Raw genomic sequence first — 23,392 nt, 5'->3', positions numbered from 1 at the left:
ACTTTTCATATGATTCGGACACATTGTTGCATCATAAGTGTCATATTGCAGGTCCCTTTCCGGCGATTGCAAGGCTCGTTTCCGTGTGCTTCACATCGCAATCACAGATCAGACGGGCTGCCATGACTATTTATCGCAGCCTGTAGCCCCTGCTGGGATCGCATATGATACATCTTATAAAAAAAGCACCACATATGATGTGTCTTATTCGATTCAGCTGACCGGGAGCTGCCAGGTGATTTGATGGGGTATCACATGTGAGGTCTTGTCTCACACTAGAAGATGGGGGGGGGGGGGGGCTTTAAAGCCTTTTCTTCCTTTCCAAGAACAAATTGTCATGATTCAGAACATCAGGAGAGAGAACAAAATTAAAATAATAAATTAACGTAAGGATATCGGGGGGAGGAGGCAAACACAGTCTACAAAGGAATCCTAGAAAAGGATGTACATCAGTACAAAGCTTCCCATTTCTCCTTCATCCAATGGGGGACACTAGAACACTAGGGAAATCCCATATCTGAGTTTTGTAAGAGGAATAGTCTGCTCATGACTGAAACACTATGTGCAGTTTCATGAGAATAATAAAGACCACTGTAGGATGGAATGTGTGACCACCCTATCCTTGTTGAACAGCAGGAAGACAAGGACGCAAAATATAAAACCCTCCTTGCTGAGGCGATAACCAGGAGAAACCTGGGGCCAAATGTAATAGGGTGAGAGATTTTGGGAGAGTTTTCCCATGTTTTTTAAAGCAGCAATCATTTACATGGCAAAATCAACCTGGTTTTGCAGTGTAATTGATTGCTGCTTTAAAAAAAAGGGGAAAACTCTCCCAAAATCTCTCACTTTCTGAAACTCTCACCCTATTACATTTGGCTCCAGGTCTTCCAGGTTATGGATTTTTGTTCTAATGAGTATAAGGGTTTGAGTTGTGCCTTCTGACCAAAGATCCAAATTAAGGTCTCAAAGGAGAGCAGTAGAGGAAAATAAGGAGGCTGCAATCATCCCTTCAGGAATGTCTCAACTTCTGGGATCAATGCAAACCTCTTATAAAATAGAAGAAGATACAGAAGACTGGACCTTCAGTTAACCCAACTGTAATTTTACATCTGTTCCCTCCTGCAGGAAAAAGAAGCGTCCTCACCAGACAAAATTTAACATTGGGAGTTCTGCTAACACCAGGAAATGTTCAGCTTAACCTATGATTTGAGGCCCCATGAAGGTTCAGATATGTCACTACCATGACATTGTATGCTTCCTTGTTTTTCCTACAGCAGAGTCACTTTGACATTTGTTTTGGTGTGGAAACCTGCGCTACAATCTAGGTCATTTATTGGAAGAGCTTTGGAGTACAACTTCCTTGGAACATTTTACAGAGGAAGTACTGTCCAGTCTCCGAAGTAGAGGAATATGCCTCTTCAGATGGTTGCACTGGAGCTCCTAGGGCCTTATTTTGGTTCACTCTTTCTGACAAAATACTTCTTAGATGTCCAAAACCATGTGCACTGCAGGGGGGCAGATGTAACATGTGCAGAGAGAATTAGATTTGGGTGAGTAATTTTGTTTCTGTGCAGGGAAAATACTGGCTGCTTTATTTTTACACTTCAATATAGATCTCACTTTGAAGTAAAACCCCACCCAAATCTAGCTCTCTCTGCACATTTTGCATATGCTCCCCTGCAGTGCACATGGTTTTGTCCATCTAAAAAGGATTTTGTCAGAAAGAACCAAAATAAGGCCCCTAGTTTGGTTCTGAGGCTACGTGTCTATTAATGCTGCCTGTGTCAACCAGCATATCTATAAGGTTCAGCTCCCATCTGCATGCAAATCTTGGGGAACTTAAAATATCTATGTAGAGAACCAAGTCTGTGGAAATAAAGTACAAATGTTCAAGTATTTTGTTCTTGGTGAAGCTTGAGGAGGTTCTACAACAGTTTAATTTGTCTGGACGATCGTTATGTGAAGAAGTCTTCGCTTTTATCAGATCTTCTCTGCTCGGTTCGCTAACCCACACACAAGCATTATTGATCTCACTCTTATACTTCATTGACCCAATCGTTTGGAGTGCCAGTTGCAGAGGTAATGCAGCCTACTCGCAGAAATTGACAGAAATTAAGATAAACCCCAGTTAATATTGTATAGATTTTAGTGGAAAGCTTGTTCTCAATTTGCAATCTGGATGTGCCACAATGCATGCATAACGGGAACGCCATGCAGCAACTGGCCAAGTATGTTCGCACTCGCAGTTTTACAATGTAATGCGTATGGAGCACATTTTCTCGTGCTTTGCATGAATACACAGCTCGGCAATGTTAGAAAGGACACATCTGTACTTCCAAAAAAAATTAAACTCTTTTTTTTTTTTTTACTTCCCTTCATCCACTAAGGGACACTAGAGTTACACCGGTGTATACATGAGTAAAAAGTTGAGCCTGGCACTAAATATTCTTAAGAATTGAAGCTGGCTCCTCCCCCTCTATACCCCGGTGACCACAGGGGTATAGAGTCTGTCTGTCTTTAGCCATTACCTGTTTTTTTCTCTTTACCCCCAACTGAATTCCACAGGCAGATTGCAAAGCTGCTGCACTCTACCTGTACTTTGGAAACTGTCAGAGGGACTCGCCACAGTTTACTCAGTCAAGTATCCAGGTCAGAAGACACAGGACACAGGATCTCTGGATCTGGTTATATATACTTACCGCTGCCAATTGTGCACAGAAATTGTTGGCAGCGGTAAATTTATCCCACCCGCCTGAGTAGATGTCATTCGCAGCCAGGCCGTAGCGGTGTGGATTTTTACCACTTTTACTTTAGCAGAGTGGGTTAATGGCTTGTAGTGTTGGCACTGACCCATCATTCACCCTTCCTGGCCTCTTCCTCTCTTCTCTGGCACACTTTCGCCGCGCATCTGCCTACAATCTTCTTAGCGCAGATGCGGTGCTGCAGGCAACTTCCTGAGGAGATCACTCGCTTACAACATTCATCAGCCTCAGCTGTGGGGTATGTGAGTTGCACTATTGGGATGTGTAGGTGCTGGATAGCTGGGGCTGTAGCCACTTTTTTTTTTGGAGTGGGGGTAGTGCCTTCTGTTTCACTCCTCCCCTTCTGTGTCTGTCTCTGTTCTCAGTGGTTAGGGTTCCACCTTCAGATGCAAAGGATAGTTCAGTTGTCCTCTTGGTCCCACCTCTCCCTGTTCTGGTGGTATCAGGTGACAATCTCATGGCGGGTTGCCAGTTCAGAATGTGGAATTGTATTCTCCTGACAATGGACACCAACTTATGAGGCTAAGGGGCAGTGGTCTTTGAAAGCCAAGTTGAAGGTCGCTAGTCTCACCAGGAGGCTCTACGTTCTAGAACTAAGGGCAGCACCCCTGGCTGCATTGCATCTTCTCGGGGAACTAACAGTTTGAGTGCAGCTGGAAATTACCACAGCAGTGACGTACATGTTCTTTGAACTGGGAAGTCCAGTCAGAAGTCCAACCAAATAGTGCTCTGTTTATACCTGTAGTTGACAACTGGTAGCCAGACTATCTCACATGTTAGAATCTTCACCCCTAGGTATTGGCTCCTCATCCAGAGGTGTTCCAGCAGTTAGTCTGATGCTGGGACAGGCTACCGATAGACCTTATGGCTTCTTGTTGGAATCACCAGCTACGGGGGTATTGCTACAGGATGCGAGATCCAGGGGCAGCGGTGGTGGTCACTCTGGCCATACTGTTGAGTTGTCATTTAATGCAGGCATTCCCAACCTTGACTCTCAAGGCACACTAACTTTGCATGCTTTAGTGATAACCAGTTTGACCGTTTGCAACCTCGCTCTCCATGTCAAATCGATAACAGATTGATTTTTGGGGTCTTATGGGGCCTAGCCAATATAGAAGGCTTTCTTCAGGCTTTTCTGTGCACCCATTACTCCTCGTCTATGGGCCTGCACGAAGGACATCCTTTTGTAAATTGTATGAAGCCAACATCTACTCAACAGGGGATGCTATAGGTGGTGTCGATAGAAGCAGAACAAACAGTCCTTCTCTGTCTTGCACGGAGAGAGATCTGTGGACAAACGCAGTAGTGGTGTAGATGAGGAGAAATCAGTGCGTTAGTTTTCTCCATTGGATGATGGTGGCATTTACTTTATCAATGACTGACCTAATATTTTTATTTTAATGATAATCATGTTATAAAAAAAAAAAAAAGATTATTGTATGTCTAATACATGTACTCCCTTTTTTTCCTTTTTCCTACACAGAGTGGCATCAGTATGATGATATTTGCATGAAGGAGAAGAGTGGATTTTTTAGCAAAATAAAGACTGCGTTGAGCGATCGATTCTCACCTTTCTCTGAAGCAAAAAAGAAGGCGGCTGAGGTCATGCTCAAAGGCATCTTCAGTATCCTTGAGAAATGTGATGACATCAACTTGACAAGTTTTTTTAATCAACTGTACCAATTTTATATTGCATCTACAAGTTCTCTTTTGTTGAAGGATACTGAAATACAGAATCCTACTCATGGATTTGATGTTCCTGAGGTATTTATATTTTACTCATGAATTTTGTCAGATCGCTTTGCCATAATGGGAAAAATAGATGTGTCCTCATACATTTTCTCTCAGTACGCCATGCACCACGACTGGAGGGAGTGAGCCTGTAGTTCCCGGACAGCTCTTCTAAGGTTGCGCTTACAGGACACACAAGCAGCTACTGCTGATTAAAATAATATGCTGCATGCCTATATTCTCTGTGCGACCGTGGCTACATGTTAGTGTTTTCCAGGAAAGAAGAAAAAAGGTGACTGCAGCAAGGATGTAAGAGGACACGGCTGGAACACAAATTCTGATTGACGAAAATTGTTAAGAAATATTGCCATAAAGTTTCTTGTCATGATGGCAACAATGTACAGTAGGGGAGCTCAGTGCATTCAGCTGCATGCCTGTTCACCAGTTATCTGGCCTCACCCAACTATACTGTAGCTCTGCAGAATAAATCCATGAAAGTTAATGCCCATAAACACTGGGCGACTTTGAGCTCAAAAGCTGCCCAGTGTGTACGGGGCAGCGGCGAACACTGGTGCTCGCTCCTGCATCATCGCTGGCTGCCTCCACTCATCTGCTGGTATTACCAGCAGATAGACGGCCAATGTTTGGGGGTGGCACACGGCCGTGTCAGGGCCTAATTCAGCATGGATTGCTTCGTAGAGAATTCACAAATCGAGCAATTATCGAACAACTGCGCATGAGTGCTGTTTGCATGTGCAAGGAGAATTAGCAACAGAAAATGCATATGGATCATAAACGCAATGGAGCCGCAGTTTGACAGGAAGCCGGCGTTTGGGAGTGGTAACATGCCGTTTTCTGGATGTGTCATAAGAGCGCAGGCATGCCAGTGCGTTTTTGGGGAGGGTCTCTGAGGGCCAGTGCCTGTCTCGGTATACGTTCACTAGGTTGACAGTCATAAGGTTGACAGGCCTTAGGTCGACACATGAAAAAGGTCAACATGGCTTTAGGTCAACTGGATCATTAGGTCGACATTGGGAAGGTCAACAGTCAAAGGTCGACATGGGTTTTTCCTTAACTGATGTGCCGAAAAGCGGCATTTCACGCCCTACCATCCAGTAGCACATGGAAGGAGAATATAATGTGTAGCAGTGAACCAAACCCTAATCATGGCAAGCATAGCGAGCCATGCAAGGGGACTTGGTGCACTTTTTCAGGTGCCCATGTTGACTGCGTGAAAAACACATGTTGAACTTCCCAATGTCGACCTAATGCTTGTGTCAACCGTATGATCCTGTCGACCTACTGTAGTGCCTGTTGACCTTCAGTGGTCAACCTAATGCATGTCGACCTTAGTTTAATTTACCTAATGATCCACACCCCCGTTCTCGGTCTGTTGCAAATTAGTGGCAGCCTCAGATTTGCACAGATGGCAATGTCTCTTCGATGTTTCAGGATTTGCGTATGAAGCTTCGAGTGGTTTGCAGTTTGCGATTCTTTTGCAGTTTATTTGCAAATTTGCACAGAGTATTTTTCTGACTGGGCGGCAGCTATTTATTCGCTGTCAACTGTAACCTCTAAATTATAGATATATGCTGAATTAGGCTTTTAATCCTGTAATAGTGAAGCAGCAGATTAAGATGAATATTTTTCATAATAATGCTACATATGGCGCACCCTTCATTCAGGCAGGGGTTGGCGGTAGATCCGCCAGCCCCCGGAAGGGAACGCGTGCGTGTCCCCTTACAACGGAGCTCCCCCTGGGTCCCGCCGCCGTTCCCCCACTTCCCCGCTCCCCCCCTAACCCTGCTTGACTCCACCGCCGACAGGAAACTGGGTCGCGCGTGCGTGCGTGTGGGAGGCTCGCACGTCCCAGTCAGATGTAGCATCTGCTCGTCAATGGGGGTGGTCTGGCAAGCGTGAGCACTGAATGAGCGGCGCTACATCTGTATGATGCTACAGTATGAGTTAAGTAGGCTGTAGTTAGAGTAAAATAGTACTGTAGACGTTCTTGCTATCATTCATAACGTAGACATATTGACATGTCTGTGTTCACATTCAAACAATGTCAACATTATGAACACACCCTTCATTTGATTTGCTTAAGGTGCATACACACTGTACTGTTTTTTTTTTTTTTTTGACATTGATGACCAATTTCCCTTGAACCCAGTGTCCTGGACAAAAGATGTTGACGAAAGACGAACGATCTAGCTACATTTTATAGGCTTTTTTTGGAAAGATATCCCAGTTGAGCTGCATGCACAGTTGTCGAACAGTCTTTATAAACAACTGGCGGGTATGCGCATCATCATTTGTCGTTCGTCGCGTAAACACTGAAAGATATTTTGACCAATATCGTTCAGAAGGGCCAAAATAAACAAAATTGGTCAAACAAATTGTAGAGTTTGTATGCAACTTTACTCTTCATCACTCACTGCTTATTACCATCGCCTACCTGCTCAACTCTACAGTACCATCTTATTCTACCAGCCACCATTCATAGGGTATTCATCGATATCTGTCACCACCGGTGAACCAACATCGCAAACCGTCATCATCGGTGTATCTTCCTCAATTTCCTGTGTTATTGGTATCTGGTCTGAGTAACATTACTAATTTACAGTACATCTCATAATCTTCTCCATGTCATCTTCGATGGTCACCATCGGACAACTCCGATTATCATCTCAGGGCCACTTACCTCTGTGCCACTGTCTGGTATTACACAGACTAATTTTAAAGTCTTGCTATTTTCTTCCCAATTGTAAAGCACAACAAAATATGCTGGTGATGTATAAGTAACTGTTAATAAATAAATCGCATGCTAACCTGATCTACATATTGGGCCTGGTCTGCTTAGGACACAGTCAGGGCTGTTTCTACCATTAGGCAACTTTAGGCAACTGCTTAGGGTGCTAGTAGGGAGGCCAATCCCGGGGCATTTTTTCAATCCCGGGATTCGGGATTGAAAAATGCTCAATCCTGGGAATCCCGGGATTGGCCTCCCTAATAAAAAAAAAAAAAATGACCCGCCCCCCAAATATCAATATTAATGCCCTCTTACTTCGCCCCGCCCGCCACTCTTCCCCATCCCCCTGCCCTGCGCTGTCACTTACAGAGGTAGTGGTGACAGGCAGCAGCAGGAGCGATGTTCCTCCATCCATCCAGCGGCGGGGCGGGCGGGCGGCTGAGCGATTGTGTGCTTGTGCTGAATTTAGTGCACTGCCAGGCATGGCGGTGGACGGGCTGCGCAGCATGGCATGATGTCAGGGGTCATTCTGCGCAGCCTGGGCGCCGTCATGCCTGTCATCACAGAGCACCTGCACACAGCGGAGAGCGGACCAATCGGCCACCGGGGGGGGTACGGAGCAGACAGCCGGGCAGCATCTGAGCCATTCTAAAGTGCTCAGCGCTGCCCGGCTTTGAAAAAAAAGTACGGTACTTATGTAGTAACTGGGCTGCCGATTTTGAAATCGGGTCCATCGCATTGCATCGCACCCGACCATATTGCATGCGATGCGATGCGATGGACCCGATTTTTCTATAGGATTCAATGTTAAAATGGACTGAGTCCATTTTAACATGGAATTCAATGGGAAAAGGGGTCCTTTTCATACCCCTACTATCCAAGTGGGCATGGAGTTGGATATAAACCTGTAGCGAGCCACCGAGCCCGAAGCGTGGCGAGCGGCCACAGAATACCGTCCCCTCGCGGGGCTCGCCACGCTTCGGGCTCGGTGGCTCGCTACGCTCGCCACAGGTTTATATCCAACTCCATGCCCACTTGGATAGTAGGGGTATGAAAAGGACCCCTTTTTCCCATTGAATTCCATGTTAAAATGGACTCAGTCCATTTTAACATTGAATCCTATGGAAAAATCGGGGCATCGCATGCGATATGGTCGTATGCGATGCGATATCGCATCGCATCACATCTGATTGTATGCCTTAACTTAAGGCATACAATCAAAAAAATCGGCAGCCCAGATACTACATAAGTACCAAAAGTACATTTAGCACTGGGATACTAATCCCGAAATCCCGGGATTGAAACCTTCAATCCCGGGATTCAAATCCTGACGATTTTAGGCCTAAATCCCGGGATCCGGGGTGGCACCACTGAGTCTGCCTATAAAAAAATGCTCTTCTTAATATTTTAAATTTTTCCTTGTATAAATTATTATTGTTCATTTCTTCAGTACCTGGTTTTACCATTTGGTACATGGTACCCCAAAGACATCATTCAGCAGCCCTGCAGCCCCCAAACAAACCTTACTACAAGTGTACAGTAGGTTAAGAGCCACACCCTGATGTGTGGTGGATAAAAAACAGGGACAATGCCAATATTGACCCCACATGGTACCCCAAAGACATCATTCAGCAGCCCTGCAGCCCCCAAACAAACCTTACTACAAGTGTACAGTAGGTTAAGAGCCACACCCTGATGTGTGGTGGCAAAAAAACAGGGACAATGCCAATATTGACCCCACAAGGTACCCCTAAGACATCATTCAGCAGCCCTGCAGCCCCCAAACAAACCTTACTACAAGTGTACAGTAGGTTAAGAGCCACACCCTGATGTGTGGTGGCAAAAAAACAGGGACAATGCCAATATTGACCCCACATGGTACCCCAAAGACATCATTCAGCAGCTCTGCAGCCCCCAAACAAACCTTACTAGCAGTGTACAGTAGGCTAAGAGCCACACCCTGATCTTTGGCGCAAAAAAAAGGACACCCCAAACCTGCACAATAAAACAGCAAACCGCAATTTCACAAAAAACATACATTCTAAAATTGCATTTTAGAATTGTCAAATCTATCAAACCGGCCACCCCAAAACTGGAATTCATCCCTGCACACTTGTCATCATAAAAAACATATGCAAACAAAATAAAACAATTACATTACACTCAGTTTTAAAAAAAAGGTTAACCTCAAGACCGCGAGTGATTCCAGTGCTCTGCCTTCGTTTGGATATGCTTTTCCAGCACACAGTCCACGATACAAATCAGCGCTCCGCAGTGTTCCAAAATGGAGGGTAAACTACGCAGTACACTACGCAGTACTCTTCCTTATATAGTAAACGGGCGAGGCTGGGTAGCGAAAACGAAACGCCCAGTTTTCACTTCATTGGTTAGTTTACGCATTTAGGCGTTCCACGAAAACGAAACTTTGAATACACGAAAAATCGAAATTAGTAATCGCGTCAGTGTACCGAAAGAAGAGAAAGGTGCGAAAAATCGTAAACATAACCATTTTCGCACAACATTGAATACGGCCCTTAACCTGTTATTTCCCACCTTTGTGCATTATGTATGTGGTGTATCTTGTCTATTTTGTTGTTATGACTAATGCTTTGATTTTTTGTTTGACGATTTCTTAATAAAACTACATGTAAAATCTGGGTACTTGTTTCCTAGCACGGCGCCAACGATTTTAATTGTATCCATCGGGTCAGAAAAAATCAGGTCGATCGCATCGCATGCAACCAAATTGCATGCGATGCGACCGACCCGATTTTTACATTGGAACCAATGTAAAATGGTCCCTGAGACCCAATTTTCATTGTATACCCACCCTGATGGGTCAAATGCCCCCCCATTGTTAACGGCACCCCACGATGAACGCCAACCCGAAGCGCGGCAAGCGCAGCGAGCCTGCGAGGGGCGGCGGTACGCGTCCTCCGACATTTTCATACCCCCACTATCCACGTCGGCTTGGAGTTGATTCTATATAGTGTGGCGAGCGCAGTGAGCCACCGAGCCCGAAGCGTGGCGAGCGGACGCGCATGACTTCACAGGTATTACGCGTCCCCTTGCGGGTCTCGCTGCGATCGCCGCGCTTTGGGCTCGGTGGCTCACTGCGCTCGCCACACTATATAAAGTCAACTCCACGCCGACGTGGATAGTGGGGGTATGAAAAGGTCGTAGGATGCGTACCGCTGCGCTCGCCACGCTTCGGGTTGGCGTTCATCGTGGGGTGGCGCTAACAATAGGGGGGCATTTGACATAAAAATTACCCATCAGGGTGGGTATACAATCAAAAATCGGGTATGGTGGGCCATTTAACATTGTTCCCTATGTAAAATCGGGTCCATCGCATTGGTCGCATTGTATGCCATTATAATGGAATACAATGGACCCGATTTTACATAGAAATTTAACATTGAATACAATGCATACAATGTAATGTAAAATCGGGTCGGTCGCATTGCATGCCATTATAATGGCATGCGATGGACCCGATTTTACAATTGTCGGGAAAGGTAAAAAAAAGCCCAGAAATCGGGTTGGTCGGGTCCCATCGCATACCTTAACTTAAGGTATGCGATGGGACCCGATGGGCGCCGTGCTAGGAAACAAGTACCAAAACATGTATACAATATGTTTGCTTTACTTAAAACATTTTAAAAATCAAATGACAGAGTTTTGGTGGGATATACAGTACTTAATGTTTTCTTGATCATACAGTGACACAATTTTTTTCTGCCATTTAGGTATGCTCACTGATTTCAACATATCTCCATGTAATGTGTGAACCTTTCCTTAATAAGAGGCAACTTGAAAAAAAAGATATACAAAGCAAGATAATAGCAGGGTTGATTTGCATCAAGGTAGTACACACTTACCAGGTTTACACTGATAAAAACCATCTTGCAGAGATTTGCTCTGTTCTGTGCCTGGATAACAAGCCCAGAGAAGAGATGTTGGGTGAACTTCAGAATGCAAAGGTCTTGTTTTCTAAATATCCAGAGTAAGTTATATTTCGTTTCTCGATAATTGTGTTATGACAGTGGTTCCCAAACTGTGCGCCTGGGGTGCCTCGGGACACTTGCAGGGGTGCCTCGGGTTGGTGGTCCAGGACCAATTCAAATTATTTATGATCAATTATTTCTGGACAAAACCAGTGCTGGTGGCTGCCAATCATAAAATGTGTACAATCTGAACCAAATCCTGCCCTTTACCACATAAATGAACCTAAGAAGCACATATAAACACAATCTACTTAATTTGATATATATTTTTGGGGGCCTAGGGGTGCCTTAGAAAAATTCTGATACTCTAGGGCAGGGGGTTCTCAAACTCTGTCCTCTCGACCCCACACAGTTCACGTTTTCCAGGCCACCCGGCAGGTGCATTCATTACTCATTGACACATTTCAAAAGATGCACAGGTACAGCTAATTACTTCACTTGCGACCTGCAGGAGACCTGCAAAACATGCACCGTGTGGGGTCCTGAGGACCGAGTTTGAGAACCTTTGCTCTAGGGTGCTGTGATTAGAAAAAGATTGGGAACCCCTGTGTTATGATTTCATTTTGATGTAATTTACAGTAGGTGAGTACATTGGCATCTTGACAATTGATAGTTCCTTGCTTGATTTGTTTTCAATAGAAAATGTCTACCATGAAAATTTAATGCAATGGTTCCAAAACTGTGTGCTGTGGCACCCTGGGGTGCCTCACCACTCTTAAAGCCCCCTTACTCTTGTCCAACAAGTTGGACCTGATTGACTCGAGATTTATCCTATGTGCAGGAGGAATAATCTCTTGCAATCTCTTGGTTATACCCAATGGCACGGGATTGTGCATTGGGTCCTACACATCAGACACATAAGATTTTGTCAGATAAATTGACCCAATCCACCTGAATTAGGTAAAATCTCACAAAATCTCACAAGTGTAAGGGGCCCTTTATAAGGGTGCCCTCGGTTGGTGAACCTAGGCCAATACACATTATTTGTGGTGAATGCAATAGACAAAACCAATGCTGGTGGCTGACCATCATAACATATGTGAATAAAAAGAAGGGTGGGTTTGCAGGACGGCACTCCACAGAGATGCGTACTTGCCGGTGCCAGGTCTGTATTGTAGAAATGCAGTACACTTACCCCCCCACAAAAGGATGAAGACCAGCACTCAGGCGAATTTCAGGTGAAGAAAGTAAGAAGTTTATTCCAAGTGCAGGTAAAAAGCAACAATGGCTGTCCCGACAGCCGTTTCAACTGGGCTTTAGCCAGTTATCATCATCCCTGATGTGTACTGAATAAAAAGAAGGGAATCCTGTCCCTTACCACATAACTGACCCTTATGGTGTGTACACACGGGTACAGTCTGCATGAGATTTTGACTATATAGTCAAAATCTCATGAGGATCGCATGGGTTTTTTTTTTTATACAAATACAGGTTGAGTATCCCCTATCCGAAATGCTCGGGACCGCGAGCATTTCGGATAGGGGAATTTTCCGGTTTTTAGAATATTTTTTTTTAAGCCATACTTACCTGTCCCCTGATGGTCCCCAGGCGTCCCTCGGCGTCCGCGCAGTCCCCGGGCGTCCACAGCAGGCCTCCGGCATCTTCTCCTGGTCTCCAGCGGTCCCAGGAATGCATTGCGCGAGTGTGCGCGCGCACCGGTGACGTCACCGGCGCGCGCGCACACTCGCGCAATGCATTCCTGGGACCGCTGGAGACCCTGGAGAAGATGCCGGAGGCCTGCTGTGGACGCCCTGGGACTTGGTAAGTATAAAAAGAGGGTTAGGGAGGGTAAAAAAAAAAAAAAATTCGAATGATTCCAAAAACCACGGTTTTTGGAATAATTCGGATAATAGATATACGGATACGGGATACTCAACCTGTAATAAAAGGGTTACATACGTAATATCAAGGGATTCATAAAAACCATTTGAGCTCGAATTCGTGGTTTATGCCAGATGGGAAATAATGATGATAAATTAAAAATCCATTTCTGTTTTGGCTAGGCGAATATCTCTGTTTATAGAACGCCAATTGGTTTTAACAGCTTCTAAGCCCCAAAAGCCTGTAATGGAATTTGTGGAACACTTATGAGGTTCCTTAAAATGTAGGGAAAATAGATGTTCCTTGTATCCTTTTTTAATATTCCTAACTTGTTCAGCAAGTCGTACTTTTACATTTCTTTTTGTCTTGCCGACATAGATTTTATTGCAAGAACACCAAATGGCATAAACCACGTAATTCGAGTTACAAGTAATGAATTGTTGAGGCTTAAAAATACGGTTATTCAAGTTAATTTCGGTAAACTTCCTTATGGATGATGGACAGGATTTACACATGCTGCAATCTCCACAGCGGTGGAAACCCTTATTTCGCGTTAATACACCAGTGGACTGTATTGGGAATGCGCTGGCAACCAGTTTATCTTTTAGATTAGCAGCTCGTCTATAGTTTTTGGAAGAATAATCACCAGGATAGGATCCTCCAACAACAACTTCCAATTTTTCTTACAACTATCAGGATGATCGTTTGACATCGTATAGTCCAGGGGTTCTCAGGGGACCCCACACAGTTTTCCAGGTAACCCGGCAGGTGCACATGTGCATTCATTACTCATTGACACATGCGCCGGTGTATCTGTGTATTACCTCAAAGGCCAAACGAAGGAGTGAGGAAGAAGAGGTGAATCATGGGTAGAATAAACAGTGATGAAAATCCTCATGGGGGGATAAAAATAATTACCACAAATATATATATATATATATATATATATATATATATATATATATATATATATATATATATATATATATATATATATATATAATATTTTTATGTAAAGAGCACTCACCAGTCTTCTTTAAGCCAGATAGTGAAAGTTTAATAATACATCACCATATCAAAAAAATCCCTTTGTCAAGACCACACACAATGTCGGAAACACCACCGTAGCATGCCTGCTACGGTGGTGTTTCCGACATTGTGTGTGGTCTTGACAAAGGGCTGACATCAGCTCGAAACGTCGACATGGGATTTTTTTGATATGGTGATGTATTATTAAACTTTCACTATCTGGCTTAAAGAAGACTGGTGAGTGCTCTTTACATAAAAATATTGTATATTGGCTATACCCCCTGGACTGCTTAGCCTAAAGATTTGCACCCCTGCTGATGTATATGGAGGATTGCGAGTGCTGGCATCTTAAACTATATATATATATATATATATATGTATAATGTGGCACTTCTAAAGAAAAAAAATAATATAAGTACTTAAGATGAGTTCACCTAAAAAAAATGCAGTGAGCAAAATAGAGAGGCATACCAAAAAAAAAAGCAAGCAACGTTCTCCGTTTTAGCATTGAATACACAAACGGCAAGGTACACAAAATTTCCCATAAGAAAACAACAGCGAACAATGGTGAGGACCAAGCAGTGAGCAGGGCAAAGCTTGCTGTTAATTTTTGGGGAACCAAAAAGAGGGCGAGGACCATTTTTGTTGAGAGGAGGGTCTGTCGCCGGAAAAAACTACGAACTAGGAGCATTGAATACTGCCCAATGTATTGTAGTGCTGTATACTGTATGTATGCTGATTAGTTGTGGTTTATTTTATTTTATTGTTGCAGGATGCATACATATTTGGCACAGCTATGCAGAATTTGCATTGACTCAAATGTTGGTCACTGGGTGTGGGTACTGCCAGTCCTACACACATTTGCTGCTGTTTCTAACCTGGAGAAAACTCTTGTGACCCCCAACTTAAACCAAGAAGATATATGGGCTGGTCTTGACGGTTTGGAGTATGATGCATTGAAAACATCTGACGGGTAATTGTGTTGATATTTTTAACATGGAAGTGTCCTAAATGTTCCTTACACAACAGTTTGTTCAGATGAAGGGTTAGGTAATGTCTTTGCTGCTCTTAACAATTAGTTGACACCTCAGTTTCCACATTCCACCTGTTGAACCTTATCAGAGCCGTGTATAGCACTCTGCTGCTTGTGTGCACAATTATTATTGTAGAAAAAACAAAATCTCTACAGGTGCGTAATATTGCAGGTGATACAGAACTGATTGCGCAGCTGCAAAGTGGCAGGCCGGGCGATAATCAAATGACTGCGCATGCATGAAGCCATCCTGCGATAAATTCCTGTTGATTTTATCACAGGATGATTGATCAACTTAAATGTGGTGTTTGGGGGTGGTAACTGGCCGTTTTCTGAAAATGTCCGGGTAAGCGCAGGCATGCCCAGACATTTTCAGGGAAGGGGTGTGATGACACCTCCGTCCCCGAACAGCCTCTTTCTATCGCAGCTGCCGGTGAAGTCTTGCGTATGGATTTGCTGCTAATTGCAGATCTGTGTCTTTTTCGCAAGCCGTGCACATTAATTTGCAGGCTTGCGCATGGCACGATTTTACTCTGTCTAGGCAGCGATTACCTGATCGCAGGTTTCTGCAATTTAGCAGCTCAGCAAACTGAATAACCCCCACAGCCTGTGCAAAAAGCAAAGCATCTTACTTCAAATATATGCAAAAGAACAGTTGCCCCACACTCCCCCAATTACATATGTGCTTATAGCAATGTTCATAGAAAACGTAATGGTCTCAGAAACCTAATTGCAGAAGTTATGTCCCATGTGTGTTCCATCTCTATTTCTTTCCAAGCAGGGAAATCAGCTCAACAGTGATGGTAAAGGAAAATAAGACCTGCTATAGTTTTATCACATTTTACATTTTAATAAACATATGAACCGTACAACTGTATATGTTGTACTTTTAGTGCAGTGTGCTGGACTATATGTTGTACTTTAGTGCAGTGTGCTGGACTATATGTTGTACTTTAGTGCAGTGTGCTGGACTGTAGTATATGTTGTATTTTAGTGCAGTGTGCTGCACTGTAGTATATGTTGTACTTTAGTGCAGTGTGCTGGACTGTAGTATATGTTGTATTTTAGTGCAGTGTGCTGGACTGTAGTATATGTTGTATTTTAGTGCAGTGTGCTGGACTGTACTATATGTTGTACTTTAGTGCAGTGTGCTGTACTACATATTGTACTTTAGTGTAATGTGCTGTACTGTAGTATATGCTGTACTTAATTCAGTATGCTGTACTGTAGTATATGTTGTACTTAAGTGCAGTGTGCTGTATTGTACTATATGTTGTTGTGCTTTACTATAGGTTGTACTATAGCGCACAGTGTGCTGTACTGTACATTGGGGGGTATTCAATGTCGGGCGCTAATTCCAACAGGGTAAATTGCACCCGCCGCCTATTCAATGCTGCCGTTTCTGACAGCATTGAAGGCAGAATTCGACAAAACAGGTCAGACTTTAAAACTGGATCTGTTTTGTCACAAACGGCCGTGGATTGTTGAGTTTGTGGCAAATTGTCAATTGTTTGACAATTTGCTGCTGTTTTTGCTGACTCGTCCCCTTTTTAACAGTCAACAGGTGGAACATTGAATTCTGACAGTCGAATACCTGCAAAGCTGGACGAAAACGGCCTGTGATTCCGACTGTTGGTATGTTACGACAGTCCGAATCCTGGATTAAATACCACCCTAAATGTTGTTGTGCTGTACTATATGTTGTACTTTAGTGCATAGTGTGCATTACTGTACTAATATAGTTATAGTGTAAACAGGATTCAGTACCGGCAGGGTGTAAATACCTGTAGTCAATATCCCGAGACATACATTATTCCGACGGTTGAATTGCCTCCCGTCAATATATAATGAGCATAATGCCAAAAATGTTAAAATACTGACACCGTTATAATGTCAACATGGACACTGTATTATTGTACCACGTCCCCTCGCATGACAACTGGGATGGTAAAGTATGAACAAGTCGGTTGTACTATATGTTGTAATATAGTGCACAGTGTGTTGTATTGTACTATATGTTGTCTTGTAGTGTATTATAGTGTGTTGTGTTGTATTGTACTACAGGTAGAGCACCGATAATCCTGCACCCTCGGTTCCAGCAGTGTGCCGGATTATCTGTGCTTTAACTTTGTTGAGTCTGTCTCCCGCACCTGGTGTCCCCCCCTCAAAGCCGACTCCCCCCACGCATCCCCGCATCCGGTTTACCCTCCGCGGCTCTCTCCTGCAGTCCATCCGTCCATGGCTCTCTCCTGCGCTCCTTCTGTCAGCCAGAAACACTGCTTCTCTTCCACACCACACTCGGCAGCAGGACTTCCAGTGCCAGTTGCGTGCTTCTCCTACCAGCAGCGCTCCCTTCCGCTGTCCTCTAAACCCTCCCAAATCCTAACTGCGCTCAGCACCTGATGTATCCGGATTAAAAGAGGTTGCTGGAAAATCGGACTTGTACCTGTATATGTTGTACTTTAGTCTATTGTATGTTGTAATATAGTGCACAGTGTGTTGTATCGTACTATATGTGGTAGTGTACTATAGTGTAATATATGTTGTGGTATAGTGCACAATGTGTTGTACTATAGTGTAATATATGTTGTAATATAGTGAACAATGTGTTGTATCTGACTGAAATGTTGTAATATACTGTAGTACAGTGTGTTGTATTGTACTATATGTTATACTATAGTGTATTATATGGTCTACTACTATAGTGTATTATATGTTGTAATATAGTGCACAGTACGTTCTACTATAGTGGTATTATATAGATGGAGCCGATCTCATCTGAGCTGGGATGTACCCAAGCTGAACCAAGAGGGAGGGAGAACATAATGCATGCCCAAAAAATTTTTCATTCACAGAGAAGTTTATTTTACTGACAAAGCCTCCTGGAGAACATGACTCCCAAAGTGGGCAGTAGAAATATTTAACGCATAATGGTTAGTGAAAGTATGAGCTGATGACCATGTCGCCACTTGGCAGATCAGTCACTGACGCTTTGGCCCTTCTAGCCCATGATGTGGATACTGCCCTAGTTGAATGTGCCTTAATTACTGGAGGTGCCACCTTGCCTTCCTGGTTATAGGTAAATACAATCACATCTCTGATCCAATGCTAAATTGTCTGTTTTGCTGGAGCCAAACCCTTTCTTGGATGTTCCGGTATAATGAATAGATGGTCTTTATTTAAAAAACACCTTGGTTCTTTCAATGTATATGGATATTGCCCGCACCATGTCTAACCTGTACCAGGCTCTCTGCTCATCATCTACCGGATTCGGGAAGAAACTAGGTAACAAGATCTCCTGGTTAATATGAAGGGATACAGTCGTATTGTCAACCAGACTTAGGTCAACAGTCATTAGGTTGACACCGTTGGGTCGACAGGCTTGAAAGTCGACATGGATTTAGGTAGACATATGTGTTAGGTCGACATGGGATAGGTCGTCAGGTCGTGAGGTTGACGTGGGTTTTTCACAGTTTTTTCAGCTGACATGTGCCGACAGGCGGTATTTCATGCCCTACCATCCACTAGGGCGTTGTATGAGAATAAAATAGTGTGCCAAGTGCAGCGAGGCACCGTGCCCGAAGCATTGCGAGCGAAGGGAGGGGCTGCAGTTGACTTCCAACTGTGTCCATGTCGGCTGTGTTGACATTCGGTTAAAAAAACTATGAAAAAAACCATGTCGACCTAACCCATGTCAACCTAACGCATTTGTCGACCTAAACCCATGTCGATCTTGTCCCATGTCGACCTAGAACCCTGTCGACCTTGCTGCCTGTCGACCCAAAGGTATCGACCTAATCACTGTCGACTTAAGTCTGGTCGATAATATGATCCACACCCAATAAGAAAGGCAGACATAACCTTCAGTAGTGCACATGGTTTTGCCCATTTTCCAAACAAATTTCTACTGAGCTCAGATCTGAATAAGGCCCATGGTTCTTTTATCCAGAGAGCCTGGATTTCACTCACTCTCCTGGATGATGTAATCGCCACTAGAAATACAATCTTCCAAGTAAGCAGTTTAATGTAGGGTACACACCAGGACGACCACCGTCGTTCACGACCGATAGACGACCATGGAACGATTTCCCTTGGACTTCCCGGGAGCTCCCAGGCAGTCCCCAGCAAACGATTAGCAAAAATTGTGGTTTTTTGGCGGAACGATCTAGATCCGATCCCGATGTGCCCGCGATGGTCGTTAAGACGGTCGGATCACTGTTTTTTTTTTTTTTTTGCAAGAACACATGCGACCGTCGTCAGATTGGCCTTTGAAATTTGAATGAAGGGGCTGGACTAGCAGAGGGGGATAGGAATAGCAGCAGCCATTTTAAACCAGTGTATTTCTGCTTTGTTACTAGTGAGGCTTGGTTTATACCTGCTGAACGCTGGACATAGCTATTTACACATTACTTTGTTTTGCCTGCCATTACAAAGTGTCTTTTAACCCTGCACTATGGAGAATGCAGTGATGGGTAGTCACCAGCAACAGTACCTGCTCTATTATGCAGTTTTGAAGCTCAGGCGTCAGAGAGCCCAGCGCAGGAGAGAAAGGTCATGCTGGACAAAGCAGTGGCTTCTTCAGCGTCAGACTCGTTCGCACATGCCACTGCTCAGGGACATCAGGGAGAATAACCCAGACGATTTTCGTAACTTCTTGAGGATGGATGATGCCACATTCCAGGAATTGCTGCGTCTGGTGACTCCCCACATCGAGAAGCAGGATACCAAGTATCGCATGGCTATCCCTGCTGAGGAACGGCTGGTGGTGACCCTGAGGTTTCTGGCGACAGGACGGTCTCTTGCTGACCTAAAGTTTGGATCCCTCATCTCCCCGCAAGCTTTGGGCCTCATCATCCCGGAGACCTGCAAAGCCATTGTGAAGGTGCTGCAGTACCAGTATTGCAAGGTAAGGATGAAATATACACCGTACACTTTATTGTGCAAACAAAATATTTTTATTTAAAATTTAGGCCTCGGACAGAAACAGGTTTTTTAGGCCTTTCATAGTTAAAACATGTAAAATAGTAAATAGATTGTGTCAACACAAATATATTATAATACCATATATAAAAGATATTGTACAAAAACACACACTATATAAAGATTTAAGTATGTATGACCCAGTTTAAACTTTCCCAATAAGTACGGGCTACTGTGTGGCAGAGGATGTCTGCCGCAGATAAGTAAAGGCTGCGGCCCACATGGCGCATGGCGCAGATGCAATGGCCCCGGCCCCATTGATGTGCGCCATACGACATGTGAGCAGTGGCCATCACATACCTGCAGCTGAGACCATGTCTGCCGCACAGTACCCCATACTATTGGTAAAGAAAAAAGGGCAATAAATGGAGTTTGCTCTCCAGATTGAGGAGAATCCTGTTCTCCCTCTGGTAATGCAGGTACAGGTAGCAGCATATAAAAAAACACACTCTAGTAACTTCTGGAACAGGCCCTTACAACAGTAGGGATAAGGTACTGTGTGGCAGAGGATGTCTGCTGCAGATATGTAAAGGCTGCGGCCCACATGGCGCAGATGCAATGGCCCCGGCCCCATTGATGTGCGCCATACGCCATGTAAGCAGTGGCCATCACATACCTGCAGCTGAGACCATGTCTGCCGCACAGTACCCCATACTATTGGCAAAGACAAAAGGGCAATAAATGGAGTTTGCTATCCAGATTGAGGAGAATCCTGTTCTCCCTCTGGTAATGCAGGTACAGGTAGCAGCATATAAATAAACAAAAAAAACACACTGTGGCCCTTGTGTGGCAGAGGATGTCTGCTGCAGATATGTAAAGGCTGCGGCCCACATGGCGCAGATGCAATGGTCCCGGCCCCATTGATGTGCGCCATACGCCATGTGAGCAGTGGCCATCACATACCTGCAGCTGAGACCATGTCGATGGTAAATGATAAAATAGCCTATTTTTTAAGACAGATCCTCAAAAACAGGAGACTCTGGATCTTCTATCAGTAAAGAACTGTAGAATTGACGGTACTGGGGGGGTTGAGAAGGCTGTGTAGGTGTTGACTGGGTATGTGTTGGAATTGTGCTCGACTGGCCTGCTACGGTGGCAGGCGGAGTAGGCACTGGTGATTCTAATGACAGTGGTGTGTCTGGTGCACTACCCATGCCAACTATTTTAGTGCCACTGTTGAGATACCCTAAACTGCCATTATACACCAACTCCATGCATAACTTTTCAAAAGTAAGTTGCTGGTCCAGAGCCATGTTGCGAACACACTCTGCCACATAAGTGAAGTAGTTGTCATGTTTGTCCGGGTTTCTTTGCAGGACTTGATGTGCCCGCATCATAAATTCTTCATGTGCTGATGCTTCTCCTTTTTTTCCTTTGCCACGCATTTTTTTGGCACGGGGGAGTGGTGGAGTGGGTTCCAGGGTGGGTGGCGGAGTGTGTGCCGGAGTAGGAACTTCGTTCGATGTGCATGCATTCTCAGATAGGACAGATAGGTCTGGGGTTGCAGGTGGGTAGTCACCAAGCTGTAAAAAAATTGAACATGTTTACTAATCAATTCTATTTACTTCTAATTTCAGTTCCCTACCAGCGTGAATGAATGGAAAGTCATCGCAGAGGAGTTTGAACAGCGATGGAACTTTCCAAATTGCGGTGGAGCCATTGATGGCAAACATGTCCGCATAGCCCAGCCTATCAATAGTGGTTCCTACTATTTTAATTACAAGGGCTATTTTAGCATTGTACTAATGGCTGTTGTTAATGCGAACTATGAGTTTATCTTCCTGGATGTAGGAAGGAATGGCCGTGCATCGGATGGTGGCACTTTCAAGGACACAAAGTTCTACGAAAGGCTCATAGCGAACACACTTCACTTGCCGTCTGTCCAGGAAACTAAACAGGGGCTTAACTTTGTGTTTGTGGCAGACAAGGCTTTTGGCCTGCACGAGCATGTCATGAAGCCATATGCGCAAAGGGGCCTGAACCATGACAAAAGGATCTTTAACTACAGGCTATCCAGGGCACGGCGTGTTGTGGAAAATGCTTTTGGCATCCTGGCTAGCCGGTTTCGCATTTTCCACACTGCCATTAACCTGAGGGTGGACAAAATTGACTGGGTTGTCACGGCGTGCTGTGTCCTGCACAATTTGCTCCGCAGAAAAGCCACACAGCAAAGGGCTACAGGCACAGCACTCCAAGAAGACCAAGAACTGCCAGAGGAGGTAGTGCAGATATCCTCCTTGCAAACCCCAACACAACACTACACAGGGAGTGCACGAGCCAAACAGGTGAGGGAAGAGTACATGGCCTACTTTAATGGGGAGGGGGCTGTGGATTGGCAGGAGGAATCAATTAGATAGCCAAAAAAATAGACTCACCGATGCAGACTGCGAATTCTCCTCCTCCTCCTGCGCCATGACTTCTTGGTTTTCATGTTCTACCATAAGGACTACTCCTGTCCTCATTGACTCCTGGCTGAGGGTGAATGTCAACCGATCATAGTACCAGAGCGATGTTTGATACATCTCGTCGACTCCAGCACCAGACTTCTTTGCAGCCTCCACCTTCTTGTGTTCCTTTAAGAACACCGTGCGCAGATTCTGGATGCGTTTCCTCACCCATTCAACATTGGCCTCTGGGTGAAATGGAAGACTGTAGCGTGCCAAGTCCTCCAAGGCTTGGTTTCTTTTCATTTTGTTTGAATACTCCTTGGATTTTGTTCGCCACAGGCATTCGTGTGAACGATATTTTTCAATAAACCCTTCAAGAAACTCTTGTTCCTTTGCGTTGGACATTGGGACTGTAAAAAGTTAAAACCATTTTAGTTGTTATAGTTATACCCATGTTTTGTTTCATATTTAAATTTGTATAGTTATAGTTACCAGTTTACCTAGTTCTTATGTTTTAAGTATTTAAAATGTTAATAAACTTTTATGAAAACCACTATACATTTTATTGTGCAGATTGCTATTCACACACACAGGTGAATGGGGCCTAGCAGAGAGGAGTGCATGGAATACTGCAATGGTGGACAATGGTTTATGTATATATATCTATATATACACAAACACACACACACAGGTGAATGGGGCCTAGCAGAGAGGAGTGCATGGAATACTGCAATGGTGGACAATGGTTTATGCATATATATCTATATATACACAAACACACAGGTGAATGGGGCCTAGCAGAGAGGAGTGCATGGAATACTGCAATGGTGGACATTGGTTATATGTATACACACACACATGGGGCCCACCCGAGCAAACAGTGACATGGTCGG

The 23,392-nt window shown here is 44.3% G+C and overlaps 1 protein-coding gene across 5 annotated transcripts in view; it reads left to right on the top strand.

Moving 5' to 3' along the window:
- Nucleotides 1-23,392, top strand: part of RNF213 (ring finger protein 213) — a 218,750-nt gene that overhangs the window by 37,602 nt on the left and 157,756 nt on the right. For all 5 annotated transcript variants that reach the window (XM_083181465.1, XM_083181462.1, XM_083181466.1 and 2 more), the window contains 3 exons: nt 4,246-4,526; nt 10,992-11,248; nt 14,872-15,072. In XM_083181465.1, the coding sequence (XP_083037591.1) occupies nt 4,246-4,526; nt 10,992-11,248; nt 14,872-15,072 (739 nt within the window). The remainder of the gene's footprint in view (nt 1-4,245; nt 4,527-10,991; nt 11,249-14,871; nt 15,073-23,392) is intronic.

Source organism: Crinia signifera, chromosome 4, assembly GCF_055691185.1.
Source record: "Crinia signifera chromosome 4, ASM5569118v1, whole genome shotgun sequence".
Lineage (NCBI taxonomy): Eukaryota > Metazoa > Chordata > Amphibia > Anura > Myobatrachidae > Crinia > Crinia signifera.
Note: the sequence above shows the minus strand (reverse complement) of the source record. Positions and strands in the feature narration are given on the sequence as shown.